The following is a 16,560-nucleotide window of genomic DNA, read 5'->3' as shown; positions in this document are numbered from 1 at the left end:
AATGGTTTAGTAGCCTCGAATATGATGAAACAAAAAAATTGAGCGAGAAAAGAATGTGTGTGAAGTGTGAAGAAAAATTACGCATTCCGTTACCTAACCAGATTGGTCCACTGCAATATTGGTGTATCCTGGGATATCTTGCAGACTCTTATGAGCTAAATGATATTTCGATCATTATTTTCATCAAAATCGGCGCAACCTGCTGTCGATTGTGATGGTGGTGGCAATTGAGAGAAAAGAGAAGAAAAAACAATCATTTGCAATACATGTTATTTTCGCAGGCAATTTTTTCCCCTATGTCGATGCTGTAAGAATAATCAATAATAATTGGAGCACCGTGCTATTGAATTTAAGCATGTACATCTACAGTTAAATAATTCGGTTATGAAACAGGTGATAATCAGTCCCGCTGCATTGAAAATCATAAGAAGATACCGTATTTTTGCTGCGCATTCCACATCTTGTATCTTCCACGCTGTTAGCAAATTTTCCTTGTAACGATCAGATTTTCGGCAATGTTCGGCGGATCCTTCGGATTATTGTCAGGCCTTCCAATATGTATTGACGCATGTTAGGTAAATGTAACAACTTACATTTAAAGTCATTGCCCCATTTCATTGCATCCAACATCGATCAAAAGATGTACAAACAATTCACTACGATTCTGCATTGAGCAATTTTCTCAAAATATCTTCCTCTGAACTTGACCAAAACCTTACTGGACTTGTGAAGGGAAATATTCCCACGACTTATTGGTCAATGATGGTATTAAAGTCTCGAACTGACAGATCGCTAATTCCAAATCAATCAACTAATAATGATGCCTCTGCTAATAGTAGGTTCACATTTAACATCATCATCCGTAATGGCTCCCATCTTTGCCCAAATCTTCTGCAACCATCCTGCAGCCTTCAGAATAGCCAACTTAAAGTACATCAATCGAGTTCGCTAAATCACTCTCGCGCTGCTCTGTGATCAGAGAAAAATCCTTTGCATCTTGAATTAATTAATTCGCTTCCTCTGACCACCTCTTTCCAGTTGTCGGAGAACTCAGGCCCTCATAAAATGAAGACATATAGAGAGAATATTGTTCAATAATCATCACTGACCGCCCCATGGTTGAAGGGGGTGTACGCAATATTGATTATTTCATCAAATATTAGTGACCGGAACTAATGTATTAGTTCAGTAGTATTTGGTCAACTTTGAAAAAAAAATGCTAAAATGGCATTGATTCATTCATTGTGCGCTCCAAAAAGTTTTTTTTTCTCGTCAGTTTTTCAATGTCGGATGGTGCATATTTAAAATAATAACTTAACACATTGGCGTCCGGCGACACCACAGTGGTTACGTGCGCATAGTATCGCAGTGGCCGGCGACAGCATTTTAGTATCGTTTGCATTCTGTTGGAGTTTTGTTTAGGTAACAATAACTTACACACGCTATCAGGTGGGAGGGGAGCTGGGGAAAAACGGACATATTAAGAAGAACTTTAACTATATCTTTCGAAACTCATGTTTTTTCCAAACTTAAATGCCGTTTCTTGCATTTCAATATATTGTTTATGGAATTAATCGGCCGAATATTTTCAATGTTTCTACTAAAATTAAAACAGACCGAAAAGTAGAACATTTTTTCGATGATTACCCGCATGGATATATAGTGGAGGGAATATAGGCAGATTCGTAATATTTACGTATGTAAAGGGTTTTCCAACTTTAAATTCCGAAAGTAAATTGAAATAAAACACACTTAGAATTTGCATTTCGATGAAACTTTTATTTCAAATTAAAGTTTGGTTTATGCCATTATGTGTGAAATACAACATCATTCAAATGTCTACCTAGGGCTTCCTCGCACACCTTGATCCGGAACAGGTAATTTTCGATGACTTTTCGGCACATATGGGGCGGTATCTCGGTCATAACTTCACGAATGTTGTCTTTCAAATGTTCAAGAGTTTGCGGAGAGTTGGCATAGACACGGTCTTTCGCATAACCCCACAAAAAAGTCTAGCGGGTTCAAATTGCATGATCTGGACGGCCAATTGGCATCACCAAAACGCGAAATTATGCGTCCCTCAAATTTCGTTCGCAATATGGCCATGTTCGGTCGTGTTGTGTGGCACGTGGCGCCGTCCTGCTGAAACCACATGTCATCCGTATCCACATCTTCAATTTGTGGCAAAAAAAAAATCGGTTAACATGCGGCCATAGCGCTCACCATTCACAGTTACCGTCTCGCCGTCCTTATTTTCAAAGAAATACGGCCCGATGACTCCACCAGACCATAATGCGCACCAAACAGTGACTTCTGGCGGATGCAATGGCCTCTCAACAATCACGTGTGAATTTTCTGAGCCCCATATACGGAAATTTTGGGTGTTCACATAGCCACCGAGCTCGAAATGTGCCTCATCGCTGGAGAAAATTTGATGCGAAAACTCAGCATTTTGCTGCTGTTGTTCGTTCACCCAATCGACGTATGCACGACGCATTCCATGGTCACCACGCTCTAATTTTTGTACCAGTTGGACTTTATATGGATGTAGGTGCAAGTCCAAATGCAAAATTCGCCACAATGATGTGTTTGACAAGCCCAATTGCTGAGCACGCCGTGGAATCGAAACATTCGGGTCATCCTCCACACTGGCAGCAACAGCAGCAATATTTTCGGCCGAACGCACATTACGATGATGCACAGGTTGCACAATATCCGCTACGGATCCAGTTTGTTCGAATTTACGCACTACATTAGCGATTGTGTGCTCTGTAGGCCGTCCATGACGACCAAAATCCGTCCGTAATGCTCGAAAAACATTTGTCGGTTTTTCATCATTTTTATAGTATAATTGAACAAAATTAACACGTTGTGCGATGCTAAAACGATCCATATTGTAAAATGGCAGACATTCAACTAACGATATGACGCTTTGGTTGACAGCTATGTCAAACGGTTGTCAGCGCAGGGCTGTATACTTTCAGAAGCCCGAAATGGAAAACACTGTATATCTTCGCAAATTCATGAAAGTAGGGGAACAGGCTTGTGAACTTATGAAAACTAACAATAAGATTAGTAAAACTTAACAATTTCTAATTTCCCGATAATGTCAAGAACGGGCGGCGACAAGGCAAATAATCCGAGTTAGCGCTGCCGGCGCCAAGCGCATTTTTTTGATGAACCGTGCGGACGTTAAAATGTTAAATTCTTCACTTCAAATTCACGCATGCCTTTTCTTTTTCCAAACCTCGCATCCATAGGTATACACTTAATAAAACAATTAATTGATGCAACAAACTAATGAAACCTAGAGAACTATTGGAGGTGGTGTCCCAAATTTAACCGCATTGTTGACGTAGGACTGCGGAATTATTTTATTCACTTCACTTGTTTATCACATCGGATATTATTCTAGAATGCATCGAAATTTTTCCACTCCCTACTCCATTTATTGTCTATTCGTATGAATGGAAGGGTGCTGCTCAGCCAGGCCATGTGTCTTCAATCAGAACAAATGGTAGTCGGAAGGAACAATATCTGAAGCATATGTCGAATGGAGAATATGACGGTCCATCACATTGAAGTGATTTTGGGTACGCTTCGAAAATTTGTTGAGCGTTGTCGCGCACAAAATCAGTAACTCACAAAATCGTCAATTAATTCATACTGCAACCGTTTTTCCTTCAATACTCAACCACAACGTATAAGTTGTATTCGGTAGCGAGCTCCTGTGATGATCTCAGTTCTATATTTTGAATCGTCAAGTTGGTTAAACTGATGCACAACATGAGCTTCGAACCATAGATGTGTAGCTTGGCTGTTGGTTGATGACCGCGGTATCTTCACGATTTTTCTCGCCATGGACTGTCTCAATGAATGAACTTTTCATACCCAGCAACAATCCGAATGCAAAAAAAAAAACGCTTCCATTTTTGACACCCAATGATTATACTAGTTCCAGTTGCGTATAATCTGAGTCCTCATACCTTCAATTCTGCATCTTCAGACCTTCTTTACGGGATGCTTCGGCTTAGGCGAACCACCTAAAAAGCGAGCTTTTTGACTAAAAATTACAGCTTATACTTTTTGCCAAATGTCTCTTGAAACTGTCCATAGTAAGTCACTTGTTATCCCTTAGCTTAGACAACATATGTCCCCATGTGCAAAGTGTAAAAGCTGGTCACGTGCCGCATGAGAAGGTTACGACATCTTGGACTCGAGCTGCCTTCTGTTTCTTCAAAACGCGTTGCATGGATAACTGAGCCATTGTTGACCATCACATCCAGATTCATTAAGATTTCATCTAATCCCCTATTGCACTGCACCGCAGGTGGGGTGAGAAACCGCTCATGTCTAGGTTTTGGTTGAATTTTCCCAGAACCAGTGTTCTTAAATGTAGAGGCGATCTAGCGTAGTGGTAACATCCGTACCTCTCAGGCTAAAGATCACGAGTTAAATTCTAACTTTTGACATTCTGACATTCTTCCGAAATAAAAGTAAAGTGACGAACCAGCCAAAGGTGTTGAAAACCACTATAATACAGGAAAAAATAATGTAGAGACACTAATTTCAAACGTTATTCCGAGCTCAGAACAAATAAAACAAATAATGTGTGTACTACCCATTATTTAATTATTCGTTGATTTACCCTTCAACAATACAACAGGAACTAAACGGAAAATGAACATTAAAAATTAGAATAGTTGCAAGCTGGCAAAATGAGGGGGTTCAAAAAAAGTTGTACCATGATGTACCCAATTCTGTTATTCTGGTTATCGAAACAGGAAAATCAAACTCAGGAGGACCAACTCAGCGATTCAATCAGTAAATATGCCGCAATGGTATGAACCTCGGACAAGTCAACACTTTCGATCTATCGATATTCAATAAACAGTTCCCTTTTTGCGTCCATGAATCTCAAGAGTACAACCGAATGAATTTTCAATACAAACTTAAACGCCATGTTGATTTTTTTTTATCCCTTTTGTTTATTTAAGGCTCATTAGCATTTTAGCTGTAACAGAGCCGAATTTTATTCGTGTACATGTTACATATTTATCATGTCTATAATTAGCACATTACACAGTTGCCATTTTTCGGCGTTAGAGTATTCCCTTCTATACCATTGCAAATGGTACACATTTACACAGTAGCCATTTAGGCGTAAGAGTTTTCTATCTGTTCTTCCATTATCCAGTTAAGACTGGACAGCGGAGACAGTCGTTGATCCATTGTTGAGTTATTTATAGAACAGCAGCCCGATGTTTCTTGCAGAGCAGAGCAGTTGTATGGATGAATCGATCTTATTTCGACCGTGGATCGATCTCCATCGCTGATGATTGTTGCGTGGACGTAGTTATTCTGTAACAACACAAAGATGGTCAATGGGGGCCCTGAGTTTTGAACCCACGATCGATCGCTTACTAAGCGAACGCGCAACCAATGTGGCTACGGAGACCCCCTATGTTGATTTTTGAGTACATTTCAAAAAAAAACCACTTACATGTATATTCCATTTACCCATTTTGAAAAAGACTAAAGGGTGTGTCACATCAAATTGCATCACGGAAAAAACGCTGTAGAAATTTAATTTTTAGGAATTATATCTTCAGCTTTCGCTTATAATCAGATAAGGGTGTATAGATCACGTTGGCCATGCTTCACTGTCAATTTTTCGTAAATTTGGAAAAATGTCGTCGAACGAAAAAGAGCGTCGTGAATTAATCCTGTGCACTCATTTCGAGAATCCGGAGTTGTCACATCGGGACATCGGTAAGATGCTGGGAATCGTCCAATCCACGGTTAGCAGAGTACTAAAACGATACTTCGAGAACTTAACCATCGACCGGAAGGTGAAGAACGGCAAAAATGGATGCTCCGTCAGTGAAAAAGATCACAAGCGCGTAGTTAAGCAGTTTAGACGTGATCCGAGAAGTTCGGTCCGGGATGTCACCAATAAGCTGAATTTGTCAAGTTCATTCGTCCAGCGGACCAAGCAGCGGGAGGGCCTGCGTACGTACAAGGTTCAGTAGGCTCCTAACCGCGACGAAAGGCAAAACATGGTGGGGAAGACGCGAGCCCGGAAGCTGTACACCGAAATGCTGACGAAGCCGCAATGCCTGGTAATGGACGACGAAACCTACGTCAAAGCGGACTTTCGTCAGCTGCCGGGCCTGTTGTTCTTCTCCGCAGAGGACAAATTCAGCGTTCCGGAGGAGATTCGCAAGCAGAAACTATCCAAGTTTGCCAAAAAGTACATGGTGTGGCAAGCGATCTGCTCTTGCGGAAAGCGGAGCGCCCCCTTCGTGATGACCGGCACGGTAAACGGGCAGGTTTACCTTAAGGAGTGCCTACAGAAGCGCTTACTACCACTTTTGAAGCAGCACGAGGGCCCGACCATCTTCTGGCCGGATCTCGCTTCGTGCCACTATTCAAAGGAGTACTAAAACGATACTTCGAGAACTTAACCATTCACTAAAGATCTTATCTCTCGTAGAAACCTCGCTCTAGACCTCATAGTCCCCGAATTCGCTAAGTTTCCATCTCTGCAAGTGGACGAAGCGGCACTTATCCTTACTTCAGCGTTTAAGTCAAGGCTGCAAATTCTACAGCGTGTTTAAAACGGATGCCCAAAAACTGTTTACAGCAAACCACGACTGTATCCTTCTGTCTGTTTATATTCTGAAGTCAGTCCATCTATTTTACTAGTCCTTGCCTTCAGTGTTTAACCCTTCTGTATTTGCATTTTTTGCTCCAAGTTGATCCATCTGCTCATCATAATCAATCTTTCACGGCTGCGTCGTATGGCTACGTACTGAGAAACCGATGAGCTCTTTCTATTCGGCGTCCGAGGACTGATGCAATGGAGAAACAGGAAGTGGGTTATATCTGTGGTATAACCGCAAGAGTGACGTAGGACTATCGTTGATTTAGTAACCATTTGTTCGAAGTTACATCTGAATCAATTCTCAATGAATGGATGAATCGGGGGTCTCCGTAGCCACATTGGTTGCGCGTTCGCTTAGTAAGCGATCGATCGTGAGTTCAAAACTCAGGGCCCTCATTGACCATCTTTGTGTTGTTACAGAATAACTACGTCCACGCCACAATCATCAGCGATGGAGATCGATCCACGGTCGAAATAAGATCGATTCATCCATACAACTGCTCTGCTCTGCAAGACACATTGGGCTGCTGTTCTATAAATAACTCAACAATAATCAATCAACTGTCTCCGCTGATAAACATGTGACATGTACACGATTGAAATTCGGCTCTGTTACAGCTAAAATGCTAATGAGCCTAAAATAAACAAAAGGGATAAAAAAAAAGTATGGATGAATGAATAAATTGCAAGATTGGTGAATGTTTTTCTTGTAAATCTGTGAGCGGATGAGTATATGTATGAAATTATCATATATATTTTGAAAACTTCATTTGAACTCTTTCAATGTTGTGAAGTGGTTCTGAAAAGAACCATGTGCAGATCTGAAAAGAAACAATTGGTATAAATAAAGTCATAACAAAATCTATGTCAAATGTGTGTGTGGCGGCTGCATCAAATGGAACCAATTTCGGCTTTTCTGCGCTCCCTCACAGTTCGAAATATATGAATGCGTTAAGTGTTTTGTCCGTGATTGAATCGAGAGAAGGCGTGGTTTACGATGGCAATTTGGAAGGCAAACTAGAGGCGACTGAACTCTCTGAGTTTGAAACTTTCGGCGACTGAGCAATAATCGGTTAAAAATTATATGATTTTCGCGATGCGAAACATTTTCCGTTACGCGCGCATCCAATATTGGATACGAAAATATTCTACTGATGGGGAAGAATAATCTTCAGAAGCTTTCCCGCTAGTTGCACTTGATTGAAAAATCACAAAACCAAATGTATTTGGTCGCAGTGTTTTATGGATAGAAAACATGAAAATAAACTCTCTCGCTCGAATGTATTTATCAATTCCAAGGGGAACGGGCAGATTATTTTTCAGCAACGATTACATCTTTCCGGAATCTTCTCGAGGCTGGACAGCAACCAAATGAAAAGAATTCCGCGCGTGTATGTGTGTTGTATGTGTGTGTGTGTGGCGGCTGCTCCGATGCCTCAAGCGGAACCATTTTTCGATGCTGATACTCTCTTGGTCGCCTTTTCAGTGGCATCACTCTCTTCCTGATGGATTCCCTTCTGGCCTAAGAATCACAAACAGGCTCTTGGTGACATTGTTCTTCAGCGCTTTCATGATGAACGAAGTTAGCTTCACCACAACAGCGACAACATGCTCCAATCGCTGTTCAATTATAACTGAATGGATTTCCGAGTGTCGCTCGCTTATATACCGATTGGTGATTTCAATAGCCTGTTTTGAAAGCAATTTTAAGACTATGGAAACAAGTTTTTATATCAAAAAGTAACAAGTATATAACGCGTAGTAATTTTATCTTTCGAATGAAGTGTTTATCATACCATTTCGTTCAGCTCCTAAACAAGCTATTAACGCTCAAAATCTCGGTCTCTGGCTTAACGTTTTCGTTTTGAAAACTTCGATTTTACACCCCGGTATAGAAATGAAAGACGTAGTCCTACGTCAAAATCATTCAAGTATTATGGCAAACATCGCTACAAACACTTAGTCTACGAACTCAACGTAACATGACAGACGTCAAACATCAACTGAGAATGCGTAGTAGAAAAAGTATTAGTAACTAAATCATCTAAGTGCCTGATGAGTTGAATCCCTGTGAAGATATTCAATTCTCTGACGAACAACGAGTGATGTACATGACTCCGTACATCATCCTCCCGCTATTTTTTATAAGCCATACTGAGGTTCCGCCGGTATTACACTGCTCGTCCGATGGTGGCTGCATCAATGATGGCTTTGACTTTGCCGCCATAGGGAAAGTGGGGGCAAAGTGGTCACCCTAAAGAATATGCCTATTTCCAGCGCCCACACACCGCTTCAATTCTCGTTTCTCGAAGAATATTATAGTTCAACTTATTGTTCTTCAAGATAGCGAACGGTTTTTACTATAAAAATCCAAAATAGTACACTTTTCATCATTAGAAAAAAAGGTGAAAAATCGAACTTTTTTTTTGCTTGGAGGTAAAGTGGTCACCTAATGGGGCCACAAAAGAATCTTCTTCAAAAGCAGAATGTGATAAGGTATATCAGCTTTAGTACATAGAACATTGTAAGTTGTTATTCACCTATGACCACTTTGCCCCCAAACATCAAAATAATTTCTATGCTAATTAGTCGCTGAGATTAAACAAAATATCTGTTCACCTCTACTAGAATATGTGAACAGACGTCCAAACTGATGATTTATCCAATATATCAGACTGAATAAACTAAATTTCACGAGAAATTCCTTAGATACCATGCGCACAGAACTACGGTCGAATGGCTATCGAGAGAGTAATTTCTGTTTTTATTTTTATTTTGACATGCGACAGCTCTACTGAAGTACAGGGTGACTCAAAAGTCATTAAATTCTTCAAACATAAGGTGACTATCAATACGGCATCTATAGTCAATAGTTAGACTACCAAACAAGCAGGTGACCGCTTTGCCCCCCATGACCAATTTGCCCCCACTACCCCTACGTATTTCTCTTGAATCCTTTTGGCTCTTCGGTGAGGATGTTGTGCTGTTCGTAGTGAGTAGAAACGTTGTCCGTTATGATACCGCTCGATATCCGGTACACAATTGATGGGAAAATTATCGGTCGGTACTTTAATGGGTTCATAATCTTTCGGAAAATGATGTCACGGGCGACAAATTTAAGTTGATTGTTTTGATCTGATTTCTGTTTCCTGGTAAACCTTCTTGTCGCATATATGGTCCTAAAACGCCTTCTCCATAAGCTAAACGCTCGATTTTGGATAAATATTGGATGCTTCATCTGCAATTGCACACCAATTCAGAACGTTTCGTCAAACATTGCTTTACCTCCAGCAAACCCTCCATTGATATTACGAGTATGTAGAAGGAACTCATGGTTCAATTTAAAAAAAAAACATTTAAATAAGTTCGAACTATTTTTTTATCTTGGCATTTCAAGGCAAGAAGTTCCCAATGGATTTTTACTTTGCTCGTAAGTGGCACTACTTTTTATTTTGTAGTACAGGCAAACATTTTTTGTGCGGGGGATAGGTACCGCACAAAAAAGTCGCATAAAAAATCGTGCAAAACTTCACCAGCAGCTTTAAAAAATCGTGTTTGGTACACATTTTGAAAAAAAAAATTTGCGCGGTAAATAGGGACCGCCTTAAAAAAGTTTTCCCCAAGAAAATAACTCAAATCCACGCCATTCACCGTTCAATTTCCTTTTGTTTCCCTGCTTTGCGATTGGATACTTTGCCTTTTCGGTTGCGCGTGGCTGCTTTGTGCTTTTAGTTGCATGTCGAAACGTTTTGCTGTTAGAAATCATGTCATGCAAAAACTTAGAAAAACTTAGAGCATTTGATGAGAGGAGGGGAATGATTTCAGAAGTGGATAATTGAGACGCAAATATGCTTTTTTTCGCACTGAAATGCATATAAACCATCGAAAAAAACTAAATGGGCGATAACTTCGTCAAATATGATTCTTTTTATACACCGCGCAAAAAAAACCGCACAAAAAAGCGCACAAAAAAAATTTCGCACAAAAAAACCGCGCAAAAACAGGTTTTACTGTATTCCCAAAATAGCTTTACATATAAACGAAACAACCAAATGCACTAACTCCGTACAAGTCAAAATCATTAAAAGGCAAATGAATCATCAAAACCTACTCGATGCGAAATTTACTATAATGTTTTTTGGCTGCTCAAAGGAAAAATTATTACACCTATTACAGTACACACTGTACTTCAAATGAAGTTCCACTCAATGCAGAATCGAACATCGGGTCGAAGTACTTTTCGTTGCTCAAGTGGAACTCACCAAATACACATGGCAGTTTATCTTCAGTCTAGTTTATTAATTTTTATCAATAAACTAAGTACAATCCCTGTATAACAACTCATCCAGCTAGTAACAACTAAATTAACATAAGAACAAATGTACCAACCGATCTAGTATAGCCCTTCTTCTTCTTGGATGGCACTAACGTTCCAGTGGAACTTCTGCCTTCTCAACGTAACATTACTTGCGTCATTTTTATTAGTAATACTTGGTTGAGATTTCTATGCCGAATAACACGCCTTAAATGTACTCTGGAGTGGCAAGCTCTAGAATACGCGTGACCACAGTGCAAGCCGGAAGAGTATAGCCCACGATGATTGATTTCACATTCTGATTACGAAACCAAATCTCGTAGAATTTTCAAATGTGCGTGTTTCCAAAGCTCATAAAATGGCTAGAGTCGCGGGCACACATCTAACGTAACCAGCTGGACAGTTTTCTAATCGCATAAACAATCCATCCACACAATTGGCATCAAACAAAATCGACTCAAATTAGAAAGAATTAGTTCGAATCGCTGAAAGCGTTTTGAAACTTTCAATGCCTCTGGGGGCAGACTAGATTTTGGACAATTATCCAATTCGTTTGATTGAACGCAATTTCTCTTCAATCATCCTTGGTCAATCAGTGACCCTGCGGATGATCAAGTTGTCTTGCTGCACTGAAAGGAAGAAAAAAGAAGCAAGCAGCTGCGTACGCGCATGCAAATTCCGCACTTGAGCTCGACGTTAATGGCCCTCCATCAAAACAGCCAACAGCCGGGCACCATCATCATTATGATCACGTCTGCATTACCGCTCACACTGCATCAGATGGTAATGTTCAGCAGCTTTTCCCGCGGATCTTGGCCCTCACTTCTAATCTATGGCGATGGCCATATTGCTGCCATCTCGGCTCTGGGGAGAGTGGGTGCGCAACGATGAGCCTGGGGCGTGTCCGATGAGGAGCGCTGTCAGTACGGCACAAAGTAACGGTTGAGCAAGAAGTCGCGAAGTTGGTTTGCTGGAGTGTGCGCGCGTTACCACTTTCTTCGATGTAAAGTCTGGAAAAATTCTCCGCTCGAGATTGCGGCTGATCGGGTGGATTTGTTTCGGTATTTTGTTTTCGTTTCTATCTTGCACTTCTGCAGGGAAGTAAACACAGTGTTTGGGGGCTGCGATTCGATTTCATCATGGATCTACTACGGAATATGAATTACTATAGAGGGATCAGCAGTGAATTCGTTTCAGTGTCGAGGGCTGCGATTAAAAAAGTGTGAGTTTTCCGCTGTTTGCGATTTGCTATACTTTGTTGCACGGGATTTTCATTGTTTGGCGCGCATTCATTTCCTCGTTCGACAATGTGTGTACAGCAGCTTTTGTTCCACACTGGGTTTCCTATGCCTTAGGCAAATTTTTCTTCTGCAGACTTCCCTATCGATGGGAAAATTATTAGTAATTTGCATAGAAATTGATGAGCGTGCATTTGCAGTTACGAATAATAAAGGCGTCCCACAAAATTATCCCTCCCACTTCACTTTCAGAGTAAGCGAAAATGGTTTTCCTATAGGGAGAAGGTCAAACTCCATAAGTCGAAAGTGTTAACTCACGTCAGTAAGTGCATCGTGCGGTCTAGGTGAAGTGTATTTTATGATGCCGTCAATACTTGATTTGGCGAGCAAAAAACTGTGTAATTTGTAAGGATACAATAAGGTTGAGAGAAAATAAAATCACTGGTACCGACACCATGTTCAGGTCGTCTAATAGGAGGCCGATAATGATACGATATCAATTGCCGAGTAAGATGACCAATCTCTGAAAGCTCTGAGCGGCTCCCACATGGTCAAATTCTTAGTTCGGACCTGTGTTGTTTACTATTGCACCTGAAAGAAGAAATCGTCCAACAGTTTTGACCAACAGAAGTGTAATCGTGTTCCATCAACTCTAGGCCACAAACAGCGATAGTTACACATTAAAAGTTTACAGAACTGACACCATGTGATTACCCCCTGTTCCTGTCTATAATTTACCTCTGGAACAGCTTGTGAAATGGTTCGGTTGTGTAATGTGGCTTGAAAATTGAGTCAACAAGACAGTGAACCCAGCGTTTTCAATCGGTTTCGATCAATTTCACTTTTGTTCCGTCTAAACATAGAATGTTACACCATTTCGTATCATTTACGAGATGACCTTTTGTATATTATAATCCTACTTAAAGATACGCATGTGAACATTGGAACCTCCAATGATCTGTTTCTCATAAGGAGTCTGAACTGACGATTTAAACTTTTTTTTATTATTTTTTATTATAGAGACTATCAGCCGTAGGCTGGTTCATCTCTTACGATTTGAACTGATTGATGTTGGAATGTTGATTCATTCGATCGTCATTTTTACCTGTAATTTCGGGACGTGGTTTCGGATCACGGAGGGCACCGATAACGAATATGTACGATCGTACGAGGACTACACCAATCTCTCGCTGAGATTTATCTAACTCTGTCATTTACCGAATACACAGCCGTTGTCGTTCCTTGCAGTGGTAGCCGAACCCTTTTCGCTCGTGAAATAATCGTTTAAATACTTTGACTTTTGATTGTTATCGAGATATTGTACCATTCTTCACCTTGATAAGTGCACCGAAAATTAATTTTTAGCATATGTTTTGACATCCTGTTTATAACATTCAATGAGCCTATCAATAAAATAAAATGTTCTACCCCCTTATACTGGTACAGCATTGGTATAATATAGGGTTGGGGAAAAAGAAATGTCGTATTTCTGATCGAAATTTGACGCTTTATTTAACATACTTAAAATGATCCAGTTTAAGTCAAATTTGCGCCGTTTTGTTCGCAAACTTGTTGCCATTTAGAAGGCAACTTCATTATCCCCCCGCTTTATAAAACCCCCTTCCTTATTTGCAAAAAACGCAGACAGTCAGTTTTCGCAAGCTTCTTTTAAGGCCAACTTAGTATCACCAACAGCGTTTTGCATGGACCGGAAGAGATAATAATCACTTGAAGCCAGGTCCGGACTAGACGGTGGTTGCTAAAGGACATCCCATCCGAGCTCCCGTAGCTTCTGGCGGGTCATCAAAGATGTGTGAGGCCGAGTGTTGTCCTGGTGGAAAACAACACCATTCCTATTGATCATTTCTGGCCGCTTCTGGTCAATCGCCTGCCTCAAACGGTCAAGCTGCTCACAGCAGAGAACTGAATTTAGGGTCTGGCCATAGTTGAGCAGTGGCTCATAGTCCCTTCCAATCCCACCAAACACACAGCAAAACCTTCCTGGCCATCAATCCGGGCTTGGCGATGGTTTGGGTCGGCTCACCGCGCTTCGACCGCGAATTTTTTCGCTCTAGGTTGTCGTACGTGATCCACTTTTCATCACCAGTCACCATCTTCTTCAAAAATGGGTCGAGTTCGTTCCGTTTCAGCAGTGCATCGCAGGCGTTGATTCGGTCTAAAAGATTTTTTTTTGCGTCAACTCGTGTGGCACCCATACATCCAGCTTTTGACGTAGAACTACGTCTTTCATTAAGGGTGTCAAATCAGAAAACAGGTCACGTTTTTATGAAATAAAGTTAACGTAAATAACTATTTTTGCCGCGAACGGATTTTGGCGATTTACATACTGAACGAATCGGAAATTCCGTAAGATTTGTTTAATATGCCATACATTAGAATCCCCTAGTTTGTAAATGGTTAAAATTCATGAAAACTTTAAGTGTTTCTATTTTCCCATACATTTGTTCTGTCCATTTGAGTACTTTCCCGAACAGAGCTATCAATAACGAGCAACTTATCGACGCCAACGGAGGGGAAATCGTAGGATTTAAAGTCTCCGTGAACAAAGGAAAAGTATAGAGGCGAATGAACTGCAAAGTTTAAAGCCTCTTAAAAACAAAGAAAGAGAGAAAGAAAGGAAAAGAAGAAGAATGAAGGGGAATACTTGCCTAGAGTATAAACAGTGGATCTCGCTGAGGCAAACTTTCATTCGGCATCGGACTGTTGAGTAATCCAGTTCATTTTGCTTTCGCTGCGCTTCGATCTAAGATTGGACCCCACCAGTGGTAATCCAACTTGGAAATCGTCGTTTGATTTTTCTGTTCGCTTTTCGCGTTATTCGTATCGTGTGTTTTTCTTCGCGCGTCATAAATTGGACGCTTCGCGTAGTGTGCGATGAGCAAGAAAAAGAGGAAGGCAGGCTCGAGCCCTGCAAAAAACGAACGCATTGCCAGGGGCAATGAAATTTCGAGGTAAGCGTCATCTAATGATGCACGCGGTGTTGGTGCAGTGAAAAGCGCTCACACTGAACCGAGCCTTCGCGAATGTGACACCGCACCGAACAACAGCGAAGTAGGCGATTTCGGCGCGTCGGTCGAAAATGTAAACGGTGAGGCAGCAACCAAAATCAAGCTACCCCCGCTGGTGGTGAAGGCGGTCGCTCTTGACAAACTCATCAACGAATTCGCATCGATGGGTGTTACATCAGAGTACAAGCTGTGTGGCAATGAAACATTGCTACTGTTTTCGAGGTTGTTATTATTCTCTTGTTTAGTCATCAAGAAAGTAAATGTTCTGGAATTTTGTATGTGATTAGGTTTTGCTTGCCAGTAGCAAAACTTCCTCCACTAAGGGTGACAGCTGCGCTTCTCTCGAGCATGAGAAAGTAATGCAACTCTTTTCGAGGCCAGTAATATTAACAGAAGCGTTTCTTTTGAGAATAGCGCAAAATGACGAGAAATGTTTATATTGCTAGTAGTTTCAAGCCACCAATGTATGGCTCTGTATGCATGCTATTGTGAACGCTTGTTTGGCGCTTGGTTTACGCTTAGTTTGTACGAACGATGTCTAGAGGTGCGATTCCTTTGAGGCAATACTAAATAACATGTAGCATGATATTTGATACTTGCAAGTGTTGTCATTGTTGTTGTTTACATGCGGTGCCAAAGATATATGGATGTAGTTATGAGATATGGAATAATAGTGCTGGTGCAACATGTATATAATCGACTATAGCCGAGTCTATGTCAATTTCGAAAAAGGCCACCGGAATAGCCTTCGAGGTAAATTTTCAATGTATTGACATGAAATAAATTGCGGCATACGATTGATTTGCGAGGGCAAGAATAATCATCAATCAATTATCGTCAACTGATTCTACAATGAAAAAATCATTTCTGAGATTATTCTACTAAGCAGTTGCTTCTAAACTTTCACAGCATTATAGAATAATATCGGAAGGTATAAACAAGCGACTTATATAAAATAACAGCGTAGTTCTACGTCAACAATGCGGTCGTATCTTGGACACAACCTCCTATTATTTTTTTGGAATCCAATCTTCTGCAAATGGTTCCAAACGGTTTGATGGTCTATACCCAGCTCCTGACCAACCGAGCGAGTGCTCACATGCCGGTCTACTTGGATGATTTCAACGATTTTATCGGTTTCCACGACGATTCTCCTACCAGTACGGGGTGTATCTTCGACATCCACTACACCAAAACGAAATCGATCAAACCAACGCTGTGCTGTACGAATCGTTACAGTATCGGGTCCATAAACTACACGAATTTTTTCAGCCGCCTTCGTTGCAGTTTTACCTCGCAGGTAGTAAAAAC

At 40.8% G+C, this 16,560-nt stretch overlaps 1 protein-coding gene across 6 annotated transcripts in view; it reads left to right on the top strand.

The window, feature by feature from the left end:
* Nucleotides 1-16,560, top strand: part of LOC129770880 (uncharacterized) — a 273,533-nt gene that overhangs the window by 222,267 nt on the left and 34,706 nt on the right. The window contains exon 1 of one of the 6 annotated variants that reach the window (XM_055774037.1): nt 11,966-12,204. The exons of the other annotated variants lie outside the window; for them this stretch is intronic. Coding sequence (XP_055630012.1) covers nt 12,122-12,204 — 83 coding nt within the window. The 5' untranslated portion in view covers nt 11,966-12,121. Of the gene's footprint in view, nt 1-11,965; nt 12,205-16,560 lie in introns of those variants that run through there. 6 annotated transcript variants of the gene reach the window in all.

Source organism: Toxorhynchites rutilus, chromosome 2 (assembly GCF_029784135.1).
Source record: "Toxorhynchites rutilus septentrionalis strain SRP chromosome 2, ASM2978413v1, whole genome shotgun sequence".
NCBI classification, from domain to species: domain Eukaryota; kingdom Metazoa; phylum Arthropoda; class Insecta; order Diptera; family Culicidae; genus Toxorhynchites; species Toxorhynchites rutilus.
The sequence above is the reverse complement of the archived record's forward strand: the minus strand, read 5'-3'. Positions and strand labels throughout refer to the sequence as shown.